General features: G+C 52.2%; 1 protein-coding gene and 1 long non-coding RNA gene across 7 annotated transcripts in view; one reads left to right on the top strand and one right to left on the bottom strand.

Annotated features, from left to right (window-relative positions):
- Positions 1–18,310, bottom strand: part of P4ha2 (prolyl 4-hydroxylase subunit alpha 2) — a 33,143-nt gene that overhangs the window by 12,176 nt on the left and 2,657 nt on the right. For 4 of the 5 annotated variants that reach the window (XM_063230584.1, XM_063230585.1, XM_063230586.1 and 1 more), the window contains exons 2-8: positions 11,941–12,040; positions 11,258–11,354; positions 10,724–10,875; positions 8,364–8,501; positions 4,980–5,219; positions 3,617–3,810; positions 2,808–2,984 (exon numbers count right to left, since the gene is read on the bottom strand). In XM_063230584.1, the coding sequence (XP_063086654.1) occupies positions 2,808–2,984; positions 3,617–3,810; positions 4,980–5,219; positions 8,364–8,501; positions 10,724–10,875; positions 11,258–11,354; positions 11,941–12,040 (1,098 nt within the window). Of the gene's footprint in view, positions 1–2,807; positions 2,985–3,616; positions 3,811–4,979; positions 5,220–8,363; positions 8,502–10,723; positions 10,876–11,257; positions 11,355–11,940; positions 12,041–12,689; positions 12,709–18,310 lie in introns of those variants that run through there. The other variant, XM_013146744.3, reaches the window with a different exon arrangement.
- LOC134471578 (uncharacterized) lies at positions 7,775–10,726 on the top strand. Of its 2 annotated transcripts, none has more exons than XR_010041037.1 (3): positions 7,775–8,063; positions 9,303–9,370; positions 9,974–10,726. It is a non-coding gene; the product is annotated as an uncharacterized LOC134471578 (long non-coding RNA). The 2 variants fall into 2 exon arrangements; XR_010041036.1 differs by having other exon boundaries at positions 7,775–7,990.

Raw genomic sequence — 18,310 nt, forward strand, 5'->3', positions numbered from 1 at the left:
ACTCGCCATCCTGGAGCCTCAGCCCATGTGCTTCTCTTGAGTCGGTCCAGCTACGCCATCTCTCTGAGCCACTGTGAACCACCATCCTCCAACCCATCCTAACGCTCTCCTCCACACGCCCTCACCCTGGGTTTCCCCTGCTGCATGGAGGAAAGGCAGCACAGGCCCCTCCACCTTGGGAGCCTCACACATCAGATGACAAAACCACAGAAGATTCTGCAAGTGGACCTCTACCTGGAAGCCATCCACCCACATATGAACATACACTGACATATGTGCGTGCGTGTACACCCCCCACACATGTGCACACACATGCATACCCCTCATCTCCCCAGTCTCTGAAAGAGGCTTGATGATACAGCCAGGAGGGACCCACTACCTAAAGCCAGCCCCCATGGTGTGTTCTAGTGGTCTCACGTGGGTGGCACCACAGGCCTAGATATCCCCACCTGAGCAGCACCTCTTCCAGATTTCCATGAATATTTGGAAAGTGTACCTGGCTGTACACCGGGTGTCCGAGACAGCGCCCTCGCCCTCATCTAACTCCATCAAGTGGGGAAGCAGAAAACCAGCCAGGTAATGGCAGCACAGCATTGGTGTAGAAACTCAGCCAAACGCTCAAGTATGTTTTCCTCGAGGAGGGGGCACTAGGAGTGAGCCAGGGAGGGAACATGGCAGAACCAGGGCGGGGCCATGATGTGAGCCTGGCGCAGGACACTGCCCGTGGAGCATAGGTCACGCAGAGTAGTGAGACAGGAACAGCCTGGGCACACAGACAGGGCCGGCGCCTCCTGCAACTTCAGGGCAGTGGTCACAGGGAAGGTTTTATGGGCCGGAGGGGTAATCAAACTAACTGTGGGAAGGATCACTGCGGAATCTCAGAGAGTGCTGACTCTGGAGGGGCTGCAGTGGGAAAGAAGAGACCACCCCGGAGGTCAGGGCAAGGCGGGGCAGCAGCCGGGTCAGGAGGTGACTGGAACGAGGGGCAGTGAGATCAGAAATCCTGCAGGCAGCAAGATCAGCCCACCTGGACACTGTACCACCACAACACATTCCAATAGGGTGGCCTCATCTGTGGGCCCCGCCTGAGTTCAGTGGAACACATCCCCTCCCTGGTGACAACGACCTCCACGGCAGACTCCATTCAAAGAGCTGAGCCCAGCACTGGCGCGGTGCCCACAGAAAAGACTCTGGGCAACTGCACCCTGCTCTTAGGGACAGGCAGAGCTATTCTGAAAGAGGCCTAGGGACCCACAGGCGACTGCCAGACATTCCCCACAGGCCAAGTTAAGCCCATTGGCCTCACTTCAAAGCCAGCACAGCATCTGTCCCTCATGGCCTCCGGAAAGGCGAGGTCAGCTCATGATGGCCAGCGTGTCTGGCGCTTCGCATGGCTCCTGTTTAAAGACAAGTTTCCCAAAGCTCGCCCCATCACACATGTGCACACACACACACACAGGTTCTCAGTACCTAGGACTGATTGGCACTCAGGAGACTGTGGTATGATAGTGCCTCCCTCACCTGGAAAACCAGGAAAGCAGTTTTTTTCCCTGGAGAACTTTGCACCCAACCCTGAGAGGAGAAAGAAGAGTCCTGGTCACCATTCTCACATTCCTGAGCTAAGCCAGTGAAGCCACAATCAACCATAAGGGACCTAAGCCAAGGTCATTGCAAAGGTGAGGCCCAGCAGTCAGAGCAGGAGCTATCTCAGGTCTCTGCAGGAGCGCTAGGCCTCCCTGCCACTGTAGTGCTGTAAGGAGCACAGCAATAAAAAATCCCGCTATGCTGGGCATGGCAGTGCACAGCTGTGGGCTCAGCACTTGGGAGACTGAGGCAGGAGGACTGCAGATTCCAGCTCTGGCTGGGGAAATTAGTCAGACTCTGTCTCAAATAAAAAATAATAATTAAAAGGAGGGGTTGAAGATATAGTAAACAACAGTAAATATTCTATGAACAGAAATAGAAGCATACTTGTGCGACATTTATAAAACCTACAGCCAAGTGCGTATGTAGCAGCAAAATACCAGAAGAATCTCCAGGAAACTCAGAAATAAGATAAAGATTCTTACATTCTAACAATGCTTTAGAAATTTTGGGCAGTTTAGTAATAACACTGTAAATATGAGGAAAGAGAAAACAAAATTTTCCTTACTTACAGATGATAATACTACCTAGGCAATCCAAGAAATTCCACAAAAAACACAAAGGGACACAATAAGTTCAGCCACTCCCCAGACCCAGCCTGCTCCATACCTGTAACCACTAACTCACGTTAGTATGTAAGACAGATCAGTCATGCTGAAGAGCGCAGTAAAAATCAGCTAGTATTGAGAGATATTTTAAAATCAATAGCTTAGCAGATGATAATAAACTATTATAATAATATAACCAGTTTATAGTTGAAAAAATAGAGTAAAGTTACAGTAACAGAAATAAACTACCTAGGGATAGATGTAACAAGTACTGTGTAAGTAAGGAAAGGAAAGAAATGGATCAACAGAGCCTGAGGTGCTCCAGGGACACACTCTCCTCTGAGCCAGCTGCGACATCTGCGGTCCTGAGGACCAGCTTCATGGCTCAGTGTGGTCCAGGTCTGAAAACTCCACCCACACCCGGCCCCCACCAGGTGAATGGCCACTTCTCACCGGGGCAGGCCCTGCTGCCACCTCCATCCACAACCACCACACTTGGCTGTCCACATCACTCCCCCATTTTTGTCCCTGCCAGACCACAAGCCCAGGAAGTCTCAGGAGATGACACACAGGACCTGCCCTGCAGTGCCCGGGGGGACCCGCAGCAACACCCACCTTGGGCTTTGCGATCTCCTTGATCCTCTCGATCTCCTCGTCCGACATGACATCGTAATACCTGACGATGTGTGGGCTGTCCCACTCGTCCTCTTCTTTGAAGGGGGCGATCAGCAGCTCTGGTGCCCTGTTGCCATGGTGGTACCTGCAGAAGAGCCTCTTCCGCCTCTGGGGTGTCTAAGGAGCACAGAACAGCACCCCCTGAGCTGAGTGGGCCCTAACCCTCAGTCCCAGTCCAGCTGTCTGCAGGCGCTGGTCTCTGTCCCCTGGCCAGCAGCTGCTGCTGCCCACGATGCCACAGAAGTGCACAAAGGCCCCTCAGCTTGACTGGCATGCAAGCTCCAGCCCCACAAGCACGCAATGCTCCTTTTCCCTCAGGGTCACCTCAGGCCCACCATTCTGGGGACACTCTCACGGAGACACAAGTAGGTCTGAAGGGAACCAGGAGAAGCCTCCACTGAGGAGCTGTGGGGGCCATGTGGGAATGGATGAGAAAGGCAAGAGTCTGCCTCGAGGCCAGGCCTCCGGGAGGAGACCCCGGATCTCAGCCTCTCAAGAGCCAGCGATGCCCACACCAAGCCCAGGAAGGACTGCGTCTTCACCACACCGGCTGCCTCCCCACTTACCCAACGGGTTGAAATTTAGCTGGGGCACCAGGGAAGTTAGCCTCCTACTCTGTATCTCAGCCTCTGTCATTGTAACTTTACAGTGTTAACCCCAGCAACTGGAGGAGAGGCTCAGAGAGGCACCCACAGACAGAGGACCACGCTCCCTGCGCACCCACAGCCCGGGAACCCTGCCTGCCTCACCAGCTTGATGCCCTCCCCGCGACACAGGCTCTCATACACCTCCCTCTCCGGTAGGTAATCTGATGGCCTCTCATAGATGCCTTCCTGGGCTGCAAGCACAGCTTCTGTCTGATTTGACAACAGTTTTCCTCTTTCTTCCTCCAGCAACCGCTCAAAGTACCGCAGGTTCCCTCCAGCTCGCTCGTGGCTCGGGTCTAGCAAAAGCAAAGAATCAGAAGGAAGAGGAAACCGCAAACATCTGTTAGGTCATTTAGAGGAATTACTCTGTAATTGGTTACTCTCCCGGCAGCCCACTTGCATGAGACAGTCCGCCGTCTGCAGCACCTGGCCAGGGTGTGTTGGCCAGAGCTGAAAGCCAGCAGAGGCTGCCCACCTCGCTCACAGATGCGGAATATCATCAAAGCACGGGACGCCTGGCCAGCCACCAAGGGACTTCCTTCTCAGGCGTCACTAGGGAGCCCCAAGGCCCCCAGAGAAGCAGTGCTGAGTCCTGTGTCCTCACAACTGGCTGTGTCCACCCACAGCCATTCTCCAGAGTGCAGCTATCACCAGGTCACATCCCACTCACAGCCACAGGGCAAGCTGACCAGTCATGGCTCTATGTGGCTATTCTGGGATCCTAAGAAGCAGGTGTGGCAGGATTTGTGTCAATCCTTAGAGAAGGGACTTAAACTGATGTTATATGGGACAGGAATTCGGGTACCCTGACTCCCTGTGAAACGCTCTTATGAACTCACTTGATGGAACTTACAGAAGCCCTCACCGTGGTCCCAGGCAGGCTGACGTCACCCCCGGGGCCCCATGGAGGGCAGAAGACAGTGGAGAGGACGGCCTCGCATTCCAGCAAGAGATTTTTACTGTTTCTGTTCACAGCTGAGGAGCTGTAAAAGCACAGCGCTCTTGGCCTTCTTCAGTCCCACGCTGTAAGTAATGGTGGCACAGCAGGTCCTGCCCTCAGACTTCAGGTTACTAATGGAACAGCCAGGTCACTGCCAATGTGCCCACCCTGCAGCACAGCTTGCCACTCCAACAGCTCCCAGCCCGGTGAAGGTTCCACCTGCACAGTCCTGGATGCGCTGCACTGCTAGGTCCCTACTGAAGGAGGAGCACGTAGGCCCCAAGGTGGCACAGGTAGGTACCCCGGGCCTGAGAATACCCATCAGCAGCTGGGCGAGAGCTAAGGCCAGGACCCGGAGGGAAGGAGGTAGCTGGTTTGAATCTGAAGTCATTAACGCATTAGTTGCAGGCCAGGTGAAGGACACTGGCTCGGCCCCAGGCGCAGGACCAAGCAGTATAATAACCAGCAGGGTCCAGCTCCTCTGCCGGCTCCCGTCCTCATCTTACCCTCCCCTAGTCTCCTCACCGAGGGACAGCAGGCGGCGGGTGAGCTCCAGAGCACGGTGCAGGTCGCCCAGCTGGAAGACAGCGTAGCTAAGGTAGTCCAGCACCTCAGACTTGGCTACAGTGGCCTCTTCCCCGGCATCAAGCTGCTTTAGCGCCTGCTCCATCCACAGCACTGTATGATAATAGTCGCCTTCGTTGTAGGCTGAGCGGCCCATCCCAAAGCAGTCGTCCACACTCAGCACTGCCTGGTACTTGGTTCCTGCAGCAGAAGCCAAGAGTCAGGCTCCAAAGAGCTGGAGGAAAGTCCAGCCACTGGAGGGGAGGCATCATCCAACCAGAACCCCACCGGGGCCTTGGACCACACCCCTGCAGTGGCCCTGAGGCAGCGGGCAGACAGGTTGGTCTTGCCCCAGCCAAGGTTCGCAGCTGATCTTTACACTCATCTTTTCCCAAGTGGGGAAGGGCTTTGTCATGGGGGAGCTAACGCAGACCACCAAGTAGTAGCACTGAGGCCATATAAGAGAGATGGCTGGTTGGCAGCTGACAATGAGCCTGGGGAGCACAAAAGGTCAGCTGAACATGAAAAGCAGAACTCGGGAGGCACCAGAAGCCATGGATGAGGGTAACTGCTTGCAAGGAAGGGTCTGGGAAAGAATAGATGGGTGGCAGGGGCCGGGGCTCCAGAGAATACTTACACGGCAAAGACAGACTGGCAACACGGGGAAAAAACTAAGAAGTGAGGAAACGGAGGGAGCAGGAGTGGGGTGACAGACCCTGCGGCTGTGAGGGACCAGGAGCCTTGGGAAGCACCAGCCCGGCAGGCCTTGTGGCCATGGACTGTGCGCTGTGGGCCGAGTACCACAGTATGATCATGAAGACCGTTTCCAGCCAAGAACATGTGGCAGAGATGAGGACAGGTTCCAGATGGAAGGTCGGTGTGTGTGTGTGTGTGCGTGTGTGTGTGTGTGTGCACGCGTGCGCTCCTCAGGGACAGATGGCAACGGTAGATCCGATGCCAAGAAAGGTCTGTGGCCCTCCCCGGAGAGCACAGATGTCCCCTCAGACTCCATTAGCAGCCACTCCGACACAGCTGGCAAGACAGAAATGCCTCAGATTGGGGGCTTTCTGCTGGAGATCCAAGATGGGCCTTTACGCAGAATGAAACCCCTACTGCAGTAGGTTCTCTGCTTCAGAGACCAGGGTCTGCTGGCCCCAGTGGCTCAGAGCCAACCAAGCAGGACAGGAAGCCTCGGCGATTAAACACGAGACAGAGTCATAGGTAGGCCAGGGACTAGCGAGTTCCCAGGTCCTCTTTCCCTTCCTTCCGGGCCTCCACAGGTCTCTTCCGGCCCAGGGGCCTACCTGACGGAGGCCGCGTAACACAGATGGATAGGCCGAGGCTCTGACACCTCACAAGGTGAGGTGTGAGCAGGACTCACCACACACCCACCCGCTATGTGACCCTGGACAACTTACCCAGCCTATGTCTCAATCCCCTAGAGAAACAGATTCTGTCTGTCTGAACCTATCAAAACAGAGACAAAACCATGAACTTTAAGGCCCTTGTGCCACAACTCAATGAGACGACACGGGGAGACAGCACGTGCAATCTTTAGGATGTGAATGCTTGGCAGCTACCATTGCCGCGTCTCGAGGATGCCAAGAATGTTAAGAATGGCTCCCAGGTGCCAACTTGAATGTCCCCTCTCTTGAGAGTGACAGCTGCGCTGAGTGCAGAAGGGCATCAGACATGAAATAGCCCCCGTGACGGGGCTGACCAAGAGCTCCTGAGAACAACAGTGAGGAGGTAGGGGAGACAATGGACCCTGCAAGGCCACGCATGGGAGGAGTCTGGGTTTATCTCTCAGAGTGAAGCACTGGGTGGGAAGCCATGTGAACAGGTAAGACCACAGCAGGAGCCCTCCTGGGAGAGGCAGGCATGGCACACGTCCGAATGGCATTTCAATAGCCCAGCTGAGAAGGAAAGTAACCATGAGGACAAGCACAGACGACATTAGGCAGGCAGGATCCATCAGCCTCAGGGTCCTGGCATAGGCTGCCAGTGGAGGAGGTGCTCTGTGCCCAGGTGAGAGGGCAGGGAGGAGAACAAACAGTTCAAAAGAGGGCAAGGGTTCAATCCGGAACATCTGAAGCTCCAGAAGCCCATGGAATACCCAAGCAGAGACATCCACTGGCACCTGCTTACACTGGTCAGAAGCTGAGGTGACCACACCATGGAGAGAACAGAGGGGGCAAAGTGCTCGCACCAAACACAAGTGGGCGGAACCCTTCTGTCCTCTTGCTCCCCTTCAGGACAAGGAGACTCTTAACAGAATATGAAAAGTCCAGGCTCACCTCTCACCCACCCCAGCTGGGAGGGGAACAGACCCTGCAGACGCCCTGAACTGCTTCTCTCTGTGGCCCCAAGGAATGGCTTGGTAAGAGAGCTCACTAGGGAGGAGCTTAGCTACCAGATTCCTCCACATTCAGCCCTCAGGCCTGGCCCAGCCCATGACAGAGTATCTGGAGTGGAGGGAAGCTTCCAGATGGCTCTCTCTGCTTGAACCTCTGCCAGGTTCTCACAGGCTAGGTGCATCCAACACCCACCTCGGGCTCCAACTCACTCCCTGGCACTCCTGGTCTTGAATAGAGGGGATATATCATCTTACAAATACTAACATTGGGGCAATCAGTAAGGAAGGGGCTGGCTTTTAAAAAAGGAATGAAAAAGAGACTGAAAGAATGAATGACCAGAGGGGCCTGAGATTAACCCACTGGCTGTTCCAGTTCAGTGGTCACTGGTGACCTCACTGGGGCTGGATTGGTGGACAGTAGGAACCGAGGCACTGTGTCAAGAGTACACAGGTAAGTGCAGAACACCATGTACGTCATGCTACACAGCAGCCTGATTGGGAGAGAGAAAACGCTGGGCAAGCAGCAGAAACACAGAGAGCCTTGGACTTGAGGAAAAATTCAGAAAGACAAGCGAGAACAGAGTCCTCGTACGAGCTCAGGGAGAGAGCCCTGAAGGTAGGAGAGAATGAAAAGGGGCACAGAACAGGGGAAATGAGCCCACAGATCTGCTTTGGACAGAGCCAGGAAGGTAGGGCACAGAAGTGGGTTTGGCTGCAGACCTGCGGTGCTGAGGGCAGAGGCTGGGGGTCCCCTGAAAACCTTGGCTTTCTCTCAGACATGGGAGGAGAGAGTCTTGGCTGACACCTGGAGGGGGCAGGGGGGCAGAGGTGGAAGGGAGGCAGCTGTCACAGAACAGCAGAACAGGGATACAAGAACGAGTCAACGCCAGAAGGAACAGAGCACCTGCGAGATCGTAAGGTGGTCTCTGGCTCATCCAGCCACCAAAGAGAGGCACACAGGACAGGCAAAGCGTGAAGGGGTGGGTTACCTGGGATTTCCCCTCTGGAAATCATGCCTGGGTCGAGTTTGTAAGTGTCCTGAAGTCTCATCAGGGCTTTGGCAGCTCCCGACTCATCCTCATCGGTGGGGAAGAACTGGCGCTGCACCGAGAGGTTGGCGATAAAACCTTCAGAGAGAGAAAGAAGCGGGTGGCGCCCTTGAATCCAGTGGCAGGATCCCATCTGGACAGCGAGGCAGCTGCTAGAGGCTGTCTCACTAGCACAATCTCCCTGTCCTTTCCTCAAAGGCTCTGGCATGTTGGGAGTGTAGCTCAGCACTAGGGTACTTTTCTAGCATGTACAAAAGCCCTGGGTATGATCCCTAGCATTTCAAACATAAAAACAAAAGCAAAAACTTTGCCCTTTCACCAAGAAATTCTCCCTGATGGCTCCCAATCACAAGATTTCTCCTTTCTAACTGTCTGCACTGCTCATTTGGAACTGGGTAAAACAGCCTGGATACTGCCTAACATTTGGGAGTCTAGGAGGAACAGTTGGGAGATAACCTCCCCAGGGGTGGTGCCAAATTCCAAGCCTGGAGCCTGGGAAGTCTGTGACCTCTCAAGGACCCTAAGAAGGCTCTTCTGGGACTCCCAGCAAGAGATCACCTCTTGCAAAGCCCAGGACCCCAGGTGGGGACCATGCCCTCCCAAAGTACCTGAGCCCTCAATTCTGTCCACGAGCTGAGAAGTAGGAGGGAAACCCCAGGATATTCCTTCTCTGGCCCCTTTCCAAGAGCAGCAGTGCCCACTGTCACCGGCTCCTACAACATGAGACTTAAATACCCATTTCTAGCCAAGCCTGGGGACCTGGCAGGTACCTCATTTTCCTCATGCCCAGGAAGTCTAAAGAGTGCAGAATCCCGGAAGAGAACGCATGCTCCCTAGAAAGAGACACACTACCCTGCCAGTGTCCCTTCTGTATTCCAGATCAGGAATTTAAAAATCAGAGATGAAAGCGACCTAATCCTCTCTGAACCCGTCCGATCCACTTCCAGGTAACTCTTAAGGTTTTCCACATGTGGGCGGGGAGGGAGGGTACAGAGAACATGGTTCAGTGCAGACCACGTGTGCATGCTCAGCTCGCAGCGGCACAGGCAGAACGGCCTGTCCTGAGCCACAGCCCAGCCCAAGAGGCGGGGGGCTCCAGGGCAGCTTCGGTTCCCGGAGGCAGTGAGCTCACTGGGCACAGCTCCAGGCTGGCTGGGCTCACCAATCCCTCCCTGGAGGCCTCGCTGCCCCCAGCCAAGTCCAACCCCGCCTGGCCATGTGGGCTGGAATGTCTCAGCCAGAGAGGCGGTAAGGCTGAGGCTCAGGGGCTCTCCTAGCTCAGGGATGGGAGGCAGGGGCCGAACCAGGGCCAGGCATTCTCGAGGGGCTACTTCCAGCCAGGCTGCCATCAGGGGATGTGGACAGGAAAGTGTCAGGGCACAGAGAATACTGTGGCAGAGAAAAAGCTTTTTTAAAAGTCATACTCTGACCTTTAAATACCATTTCTTGTACTCTAAAAAAATGACCTGAGATAGATATCAAGACAAACATAAAAGATGGCTGAGAATTTGGAAACAACCCACGTCTGATGACCGTACGTGTTTTTACAGTGTAACAGTATGAAGGTGTATGTTCAGCCACTAAAATGGTGTGGCAGGAGAACATTTTAATAACACAGACAGAAGCTGGAACTGGGGTCCGGGGCGACACACCTGCAATCCCAGTACTCAGGAGGCTGAGGCACGAGGGCTGAAAGTTCAAGGCCAAGCTGGACTACAAAGCAAGACCCTGTCTCAACCTCTGCTACTCCCCCTACCCAGAAAAGGAGGAGCTGAGAAATTCAGGGAGGAGTCCACACTCATGCTGCAAACCCACCAACAGATCTGTTTCATCTGCACAGGAAACAATTCAGATGGGGCTCAGCTTCCCAGCTTGCGTTGGTCCCAACACCCAGCCCCCTTCACTCACTTTAATTCATTCGTCTTCGAAGCAAAAGAGTGCTCACCTCCTGGTATAGGCAGCCTTTTTAAAAAACAAGTGCATGCATGTGTAGGAAGACTAATTCCAACACTGCTTACCACCAGGCACTTCAAGTAAAAATTAGAATTTTCATATGGGGTTGTGTCTGTGTTTCCTAATGTTTCTATAAAAACATATAACTGAAGTATAATCACAAAAAAAATTCATGACAAAAAGTGGCATGTGTATGTGGTGGGAGGAATAAAAACACTACAAAAAGAGGCACACGTTGATTGCTATAGCACATTTGAAAAGAAGCAAGGACAGCTGGACCCGGGCTCCAGCACCACAGCCCAGGCACAGGTGACACACATGGGGTCCGCCCGCTCCCTGTCTCTCACCGGCAGCCGCGTCCTGCAGAACGAGGTCCTCCAGCGCGGGCCAGTCTGTGTTCAGCCGCTTCACCAGTTTATAGGCGTTCACGGGGTGGGCTACGTAGCCCTCGGGGTCTGCTGCCGACTTGCTGGTCAGGGCTTCCATTCTGCTGGCCCAACTGCGTAACCAAAGGAAAGGAAGAATAGTGCTCAGCCCACACAGTTCTTGACTTGCAGTGGTGAGATTTTTTTTTTTACCATCATAAAGAGGTAATAAAACATGAATATAGTAATTCCCACAGATCTTTCTAACACCTTACTCTAGGTAAAACCTAGGAACTGTAATATAAGTACAAAAAAAAGTCTTAAATAGAAAGGAAAACTGCAATCCCTCTTTCGCCCATGTGCTTAGCGACTCCAGAGGATTGGCAGGAAGAAACCTCCAGGCCAGCCTGACACCACCCAGCTTCCTAATCCTCATCCTCCCCTGGGTGGGAGGGGCAGAGGCAGGGGCAGGAGGGCTGGCTCTGGCTGGTGGTAGGGCCATAGGGCACCAGACACCTCTTAATCTTGGAGAGCTTGGCTTCCTCCATAAGGATGTACTCCTTCAGAGACTGCACCAGATCTTTCTCCGCATAAATCAGGTCAGTCATGTGCCCTGCAGGAGAGAAGTAAAGGCCAGTTAGAAATGGATGAGGGGTGTCAGGCTCTTTCCTTGGAGCATAAAACATGAATGGCTGAGGGTGTAACAGCTCTCAGGGAACCAGGGAGATTTGGGGGTAAAGGGGTCCAGACACTCATATGGTCCTGGCCTAACTTCAGGAAGAGAAAGGCAGAGGGGCTAAGAAGATATGTGGGAAAGGGGCACTAGGAGCCCCAAATCTCATTCTCCTGCTACTGTCCAGCTGGTCTGGCTACTATGCCTGGATATCCTAAGGGCTCTGAAATCTCAGAAGAGAAACAGAAGAGAGAAGAGAAGCTTCATCCTGAGGTCGCAGAGAGATTACCACTCCTTGGGCCAGTGGTAAAGTGGTCAAAAAGGCCAAAGGACCCATGTGTGAGTGCGAGTCCCAGATGGAAAGGCATAATTCAGAGAGCAGGCTCACAGGACACCAAGATGGGGGTCACTGCAGGGAAAAGCAGCTTTGCCAGTTCCACTCTCCTAGAACAGGTCAAAATCAACAGAGGAAACCATCACGCCCCGAGTGAGAACAGCCAGTGACAACGGTCCTACTGCCACATACCAATAGAAGTGAAGAATTCAGCCTTCACACAGCTCAGGACTCCAGCCCAGGCCATCAGCCACGTGGACACCGTGAGTTTCATGGTCAGCAAGGGCAGCATCTGCGAGGAATTCAAGACATTCCTTAGATCAACACAGTGAAAAATAAACACCTTCCATGAGGAGACACATATGCATGCGCATGCACATGTGTGCACAGTCCAGACCACTGGCCTAGCAAAAAGGTCAGGATCTACCCCTAGCCAAAGATCACAGCAGTACAGGAGAGCCAAGGACAGAGAGAGAACTTGGTAGGATATGCTCTGGGGACTGTGCCCAAACTGATGTGGACAGCAGATGGTCAGCCTCAGATGATAAATACTGACCCCTCCCCCCCGTCTGCACCTGCCAGGGTCAGGGCCCTCAGGGGAGTGGCACTGCGGGGCAGACACTGCTCTTCCCATAGTAAGGCTCCTTAGCAGACACCATCATGCCCCCGTGTCCCCACAGTCAGTCACCACTCATTCACAAATATTTACTGAGAGATGCCAGACACTGAGCTAGGCACTGGGGATTAAACCATCAATCAGCCACACACAGCCAAAACCTCAGGCTGGGCTGCTGGCATGCAGAAGAGGCCAGCTACTGCCACCATCTCGGCAGCCTAGAAATAGACATGGCTCAGAGTGGGTAGATACAACCTGAAGCAACCCCCACGGGCACTGGGCCTGCAGACACAGTGGAAGCTTCAGACCTCATCTCCCAGCTCACCCTCCGCCTGGAACGTGCTGGAAGCCCAGGACGCATCTAAGTCCTTCCTCTGCTGGCTCCAGTTCTGCCAAGTCTCATGGGAATGCTCAAATGGAAATTTACTAAGAAAATAAAGAGAATACAAATGCTTCTCCCATAAATTCTCCAGCAGAATTGTAAGTCTGAGCTAATAATGTTCCTCATTTTTTGTCAGCAACAATCCACTAGACACACAGCCACTCTGACCACTCCTCATCGCACCCTTTCAGAAGAAATCCCAATGTGCTGTGGGTCCGGGTTAGGCTCAGAGAAGACCACCCCAAACCCCCATCCCAAACAGGCTGCTCTGCCAGGAAGAGGACTGCTAACCAAATGACCCCATGTATTCAGGCCCTAGCGGTCTGCAGAAGTGTCTGCACACGGCCTGGCTGCTGGGGTCCAGAGACACATTAGCCAATTATCTTCCAAGCCAGAGCTTGCTGCAGGGCATGGCCTACAGTGCTAAGGGGTCCATTAAGGGCTAAAGGCAGCAGGATAAAGCAAGTCTCTGAGAGACGATAAGAAAGCCCAGGGGAGCTCTGAGGCAGACCTGGGTCCTCCAGGTCCAGTGTAGTCTACTTTGAGGTCTCACCACACTGTCCCCCAAGGCCAGGATTCCAGGCCTCTCTTCCTGCTTCCCTGAGGCCTTTTCACTAAGGGCAATGAGTATCTGTTTCTTCAGTTGAAGATGCCAGACCAGCTCAGGACAGCAGCTTTTGTGCATAGACAGGGCGGGCACAGGGAAAACTCAGAGCTGGGAGGATCTGTGAACAGTGAGGGCCCTGTCAGCTGCCCCTCAGAAAGGAAGCAGTGGAAAGCAGGGTCTAGGCAGGACACCAGACTAGGCTTGGTTGGAAGCGGAGGCCCCAGCACTTCCCCCAGATGTGTTGCCAGCCACGGTTGCATAACCCTTCAGAGATCAGGCAGCGGATTGATGTGAACAGGAAGCTGCTCCGCTCCTTTCAAATCACCTTGATGCTACCATCCATGATTTGCCCTTTGGAGTCCTCAGAAGACAGCAGCCAGAGTTTCCTACTACACACATACCAGCTGTCAGTTCTCTAGAACATGCTGTCTGGCTCAGACTAAGCCCATCTATGAATCCAGGCCTGAAGGCGGAGCCTCCAAGAACCACAGATGGCTTTAGGCAATGACTTACCGAGAGCCCACACAGTCCTGCTCTGGCAGGAGAGGAGGACTCCACTGGCCCAAGTCGTCGCACACCACTGAGCAGCTCCCGGACTGCCACGTCGACACTGCCAGCCCACGCATTCACTGATCCTGGACCCCTGAACTCACTTTTGTACAAAAGTCATCTAAATTAGGATCCCAGTGGGAGCCGGCGTCCAAGAGGGACTGTGACCTACAATATGGGAAACGACAGCTCCAGCCCATCTCCTACCTACACCCAAAGCACAGAGCAGCTCAGAGCATCCTTCCTAGTGCCCCACAGAGGATCCAGGGCTGCCAAAAGCTCCCCCAGGAACTCTCAGAAATCCATGCAGAGGGCAGGGGGTGTAGCTCAGCAACAGAGAACTTGCTTAGCATGTTCCAGACCCTAGGTTCCATCTTCAGCATGACAAATTTGTAAAAAGGAAGAAAGAAAAGGAGAAAGAAGAAGAGAGGAAGGGGAGAAGGAAGAAAGACCCATAACAAATAAACCTAGGTAGACAAGGTCTGGAGAACGGAAATGTCGGACCTCCTTTTATGAAAACCAAGTGGCACTAAGACTGAGCAGAAAACCAATACAGACGTTTATCTGAGGTGCACGCCAGTGTTTAGCATAATTCCTGTCCACATCACGCACCTGACAAGTAACTCTTCATCACAGATGCTCAAATTAGGAGCCACGGCAGATTTTCCACTTCTATATCACTGGGACAGTCCAGGAGTACACAAATGCAAACACTACATGTATACACCAACATGCAGAGATCAAGGCATACTATGGGAAAAGTAGGTCTCCCCAAAATATGTACTGCAGGATCTGATTTCGGTGAGAAAAAACTAATGTGTATATATATATGCACAAGAAGAGGGTCATTTTCCAATTGTGTCTTGGCGAAGTAATTTTCTTTTTCTGTTTGTGTTCTTAATCTTCTACAAGGAATTATACAGGACTTTAAAAAATATTTTACAGTGTGCTTAAAATGTAAAGAGAACAAAGCAGGCCTTCTCAGATGAACTCCAAACAGGCCTTGGCAGTTCCACATTTAGACCCCCATGGGGAGGTCCTGAAAAACCTGCCAACCCCAGCAACAGTAATTCACCCACCAGGTAACTGGCACTGTTTCTAAGCACAGGGCAATTCCAAGACATACAACCAGAGGTCCTACCAAGCCCTCTCTTTGGAAAGGACATTTACAGTCTGGCCAAATGACCATGAAAAGATTTTCCCAGCTGCAAGCCAGCAACGTTCTGCGCCTCTCCCCTTACCTCATCAGGCAGGACCCTCTGCCAACCTCCCAGCTGCAACCCAAATGCAACAGCCCGAGTTTCAACAATGTACTCAACAGCCTAGAGACAGAACATGGGTTTGCAGAGAACAAACAGACCTTGCTCGGCACTAGATGGCCAAAACCTTGCCTGCATTCTCTGAAGAGGCAAGCTCGCCAAACAGGGCTCTTCAAGCCCCCGGCCCTGCCATCCACCATGCACCATATCCTGTCTCCCACTGCTGTGGCCAGCTCTAGAACTGCAGAGCTGAACAGACCTGCATGCCAGCCTAGGAGGTACACAGAAGCAGCTCCAAAAAGCCCCACTACCAAAGCACACAGATGTGCACTCAGCCCTAGAAGCTACCATCAGCGCACCCTGAGGAAGGGCAGACAAATGTCACGGCTCAGTCACCACTCTGATCCGGGCCACCCCTAATCCCTCATGCTGCTCTGACCCCTCCATGTCCCGTCTGGTTTTGCTCTCAACTCTGTCCCAGTAAGTAGTCAACACTGGAGGCCCTCCTTCTGCTCTCCACCACCAGTAGAGTAACATCTAAACTCCTTAGTGTGGCCTTACCCTGCTGCCCCCGCCAGCCCTGTTTCATGATCTCAAGTATCACATCTTCAACAACTACTTCATGGGAAAAATATTCCACTTCACCAAGGACCTCCTGAAACAAGGCAGGGGGTTTAGCTCAGGGGCATAAGTGCCTGCCTTGCAAGCATGTGGTCATGAGTTCGATCTCCAGTATCAAAAAAAAAAAAAAAAAGAACCTACTGCAACCTAGAATTCTACTCAGCGCAGTGTTCTCCCCTTCCCGGTGTTATCTGGAATTCTACCTCTTGCTCTATGAGTAGCTAACTCAGAATTACTCCCTGGGCTTTGATTTGATTTTTTTTTAAGCATCTCCCTGGGCTTTGATTTTCCACCCCAGCCAGCAGAGGAAGAAGGGGCTCAATGGGCCCCGGCCAGGATGGATGAGGCTGAGTATGTCAGATCACAGGCATTTATCCTTACACCTTCTCTGCCCAGCGCATGAACATGCTGATTTCCACTTCCTCACCTAAGTACCATCAAAACCACAAAGTTCCTACTTTAGTAACTGGATGGTGAAGTAAAATTGAAGATTGTTAAAGTCAAAGTGCAATGCCAAGCTGCATTGTCAGTCATGGTCTTAGCAGAGACTTGGCAGTGTGGATGACCCTAACTCTAAGACAGATCTACAGCTGAAGGAAAACCCATGCACCACTGCACTGGATGCAGCTCACATACTGCCTTACACCCATGGGCTACTTCCTCTGCCCCAGTCCAATGGAAGAGGAGACTGTGCTGACCCATTCGGGAATCCCTGGATCCTCCCGCCACTCCAGACTGGCCTCTCCGATGGCCACAGAGTGGACCTAGTGAAGAATGAGCCAACTCTGACCAATAAACAAGACAAGACAAAGTCGCTGATAAAGTCATTCTACAGGCCTTCTACAAGGAGCTCTTCCCATAGCCAGAGCTACAGCGCTTACACATGGAGGTCCTGAACCACATTATACCTCTGCGCACAGCAGCCAGCTCACTAAAGCAACCCCTTGCATTTGCTTCCCATTTTTATGTACCCTGCTTTTCTTTTCCTTCACCCTGGCTGCCCTACAATACACTTTCCAATAAAGTACTAAACACTGAAGTTCTATCTCAGGCTGTTTTCTGGGAACCTGGTCTCAGATAACCACAATTTTTGTCTCCAAAAAATAGTAACTTTTAAAATAGAATAATTACAACAATACACTGAAATAAAAGTTGATAATGTGGCTACTCTTGTACTTTGGAGCCAGTATGAAAAAAGGGTTACTCTGAACACAAACACTACAATAGTGTAACATTCAATTTAATAACTAAAATAGCTTCAAGGTGATGCAATGACTAAAAGGTGGGTGGTATATACAACATGGATACACTGGATGAAAGGATGATTCATGTTCTGGGCAGAACAGAGCTAGAACGGAACAAGATTTCATCATGCATCTCAGAAGGGTCCACAATTTAAACCTTAAGAATTGTTTATCTCTGTACTTGTCCATTTAATATGCTCAGACTGTGGTTAACCACAAGTAAATGACACTGAAGAAAGTGAAACTATGGCTGGGGGAGGGTGCTCCGCCGTATAAAATAGATACACAGCATAGAGAACTGAAACTGAGAGAGGATTTCCTGCATAGCTGACATCTGACAGCAAGCCAGTGGCATAACCAAGCCCAAACCCCATGCACATTCTCTACAAGATACTGCTGCCACTCAGTATTACACGGGAATACCTGGTACCTTATGGCACAAGAGCCTTCCGAACACGGGAGCCACACCTTGTCCAGGCAAGGCATACCTTGTCCAGGTTCAGGACTCTCTCATGGTTCACAAAGCAGGCTTGTGATATCTTTGGTTGAATCTCATCAGAAGCAGCAGAGCAATATGGACTCTAGTAACAGCAACATGGACCCAGAAAATAGCACCATTGTCCCCCGAGTTCAAGGTATACACATTCCTACCCTAGATATCACAGCATCCAGATACCCAACTAGCCCGACTCAGATCAAGGCTCAGGGAGGAGGTAGGTACACATATGTGCCCTAGCATCAGGGTTAAATCCCACTTCCACCACGACTTCCTGGCTTTGGGGCCTCAGATGAGTTACAGGCTTCTCTGAGCTTCAGTTTCCCCATCTCTATAAACAGTGGGACCTGTATTTCACAGGCCTGGGCTGAGGACTGGTTAAGATGACAGACATCAGCAAGATAAGCCTAAGACTAGGTACAATGTATGTTGATTAGCAGCAGTAAAAAGCACCAGAGGGAAACTGGTGGACCTGAAACAGCCAGCTGCCCAGCACAAGTCAGCTGATCTCTGAGTAAAGAAGGTCCAGACTAGGGTGCAGCAAAGATGCAAGAAACAAGGCAGACACTGGGCAATCTCCAGGTACCTGGTGTGCTAGAAGAAATAAAATATTCAGTTCAGAAGCCACTGGAGTAAGGTGCCATGCAGTCTGCTGAATATTCTCTGGGCAGGGGACTGAACCGACACTCTCAGATTTCACATACTCTGACCTGCTCATTCTGGGCTCTTACCACACCCTGGCCCTCAGGAGTGCCAGGTACAGTGTAAGTGTTTATAGCAAGCACTTC

This window comes from Cavia porcellus, unplaced genomic scaffold, assembly GCF_034190915.1.
Source record: "Cavia porcellus strain 051 isolate PalLab524CR breed Dunkin Hartley unplaced genomic scaffold, mCavPor4.1 scaffold_19, whole genome shotgun sequence".
Lineage (NCBI taxonomy): Eukaryota > Metazoa > Chordata > Mammalia > Rodentia > Caviidae > Cavia > Cavia porcellus.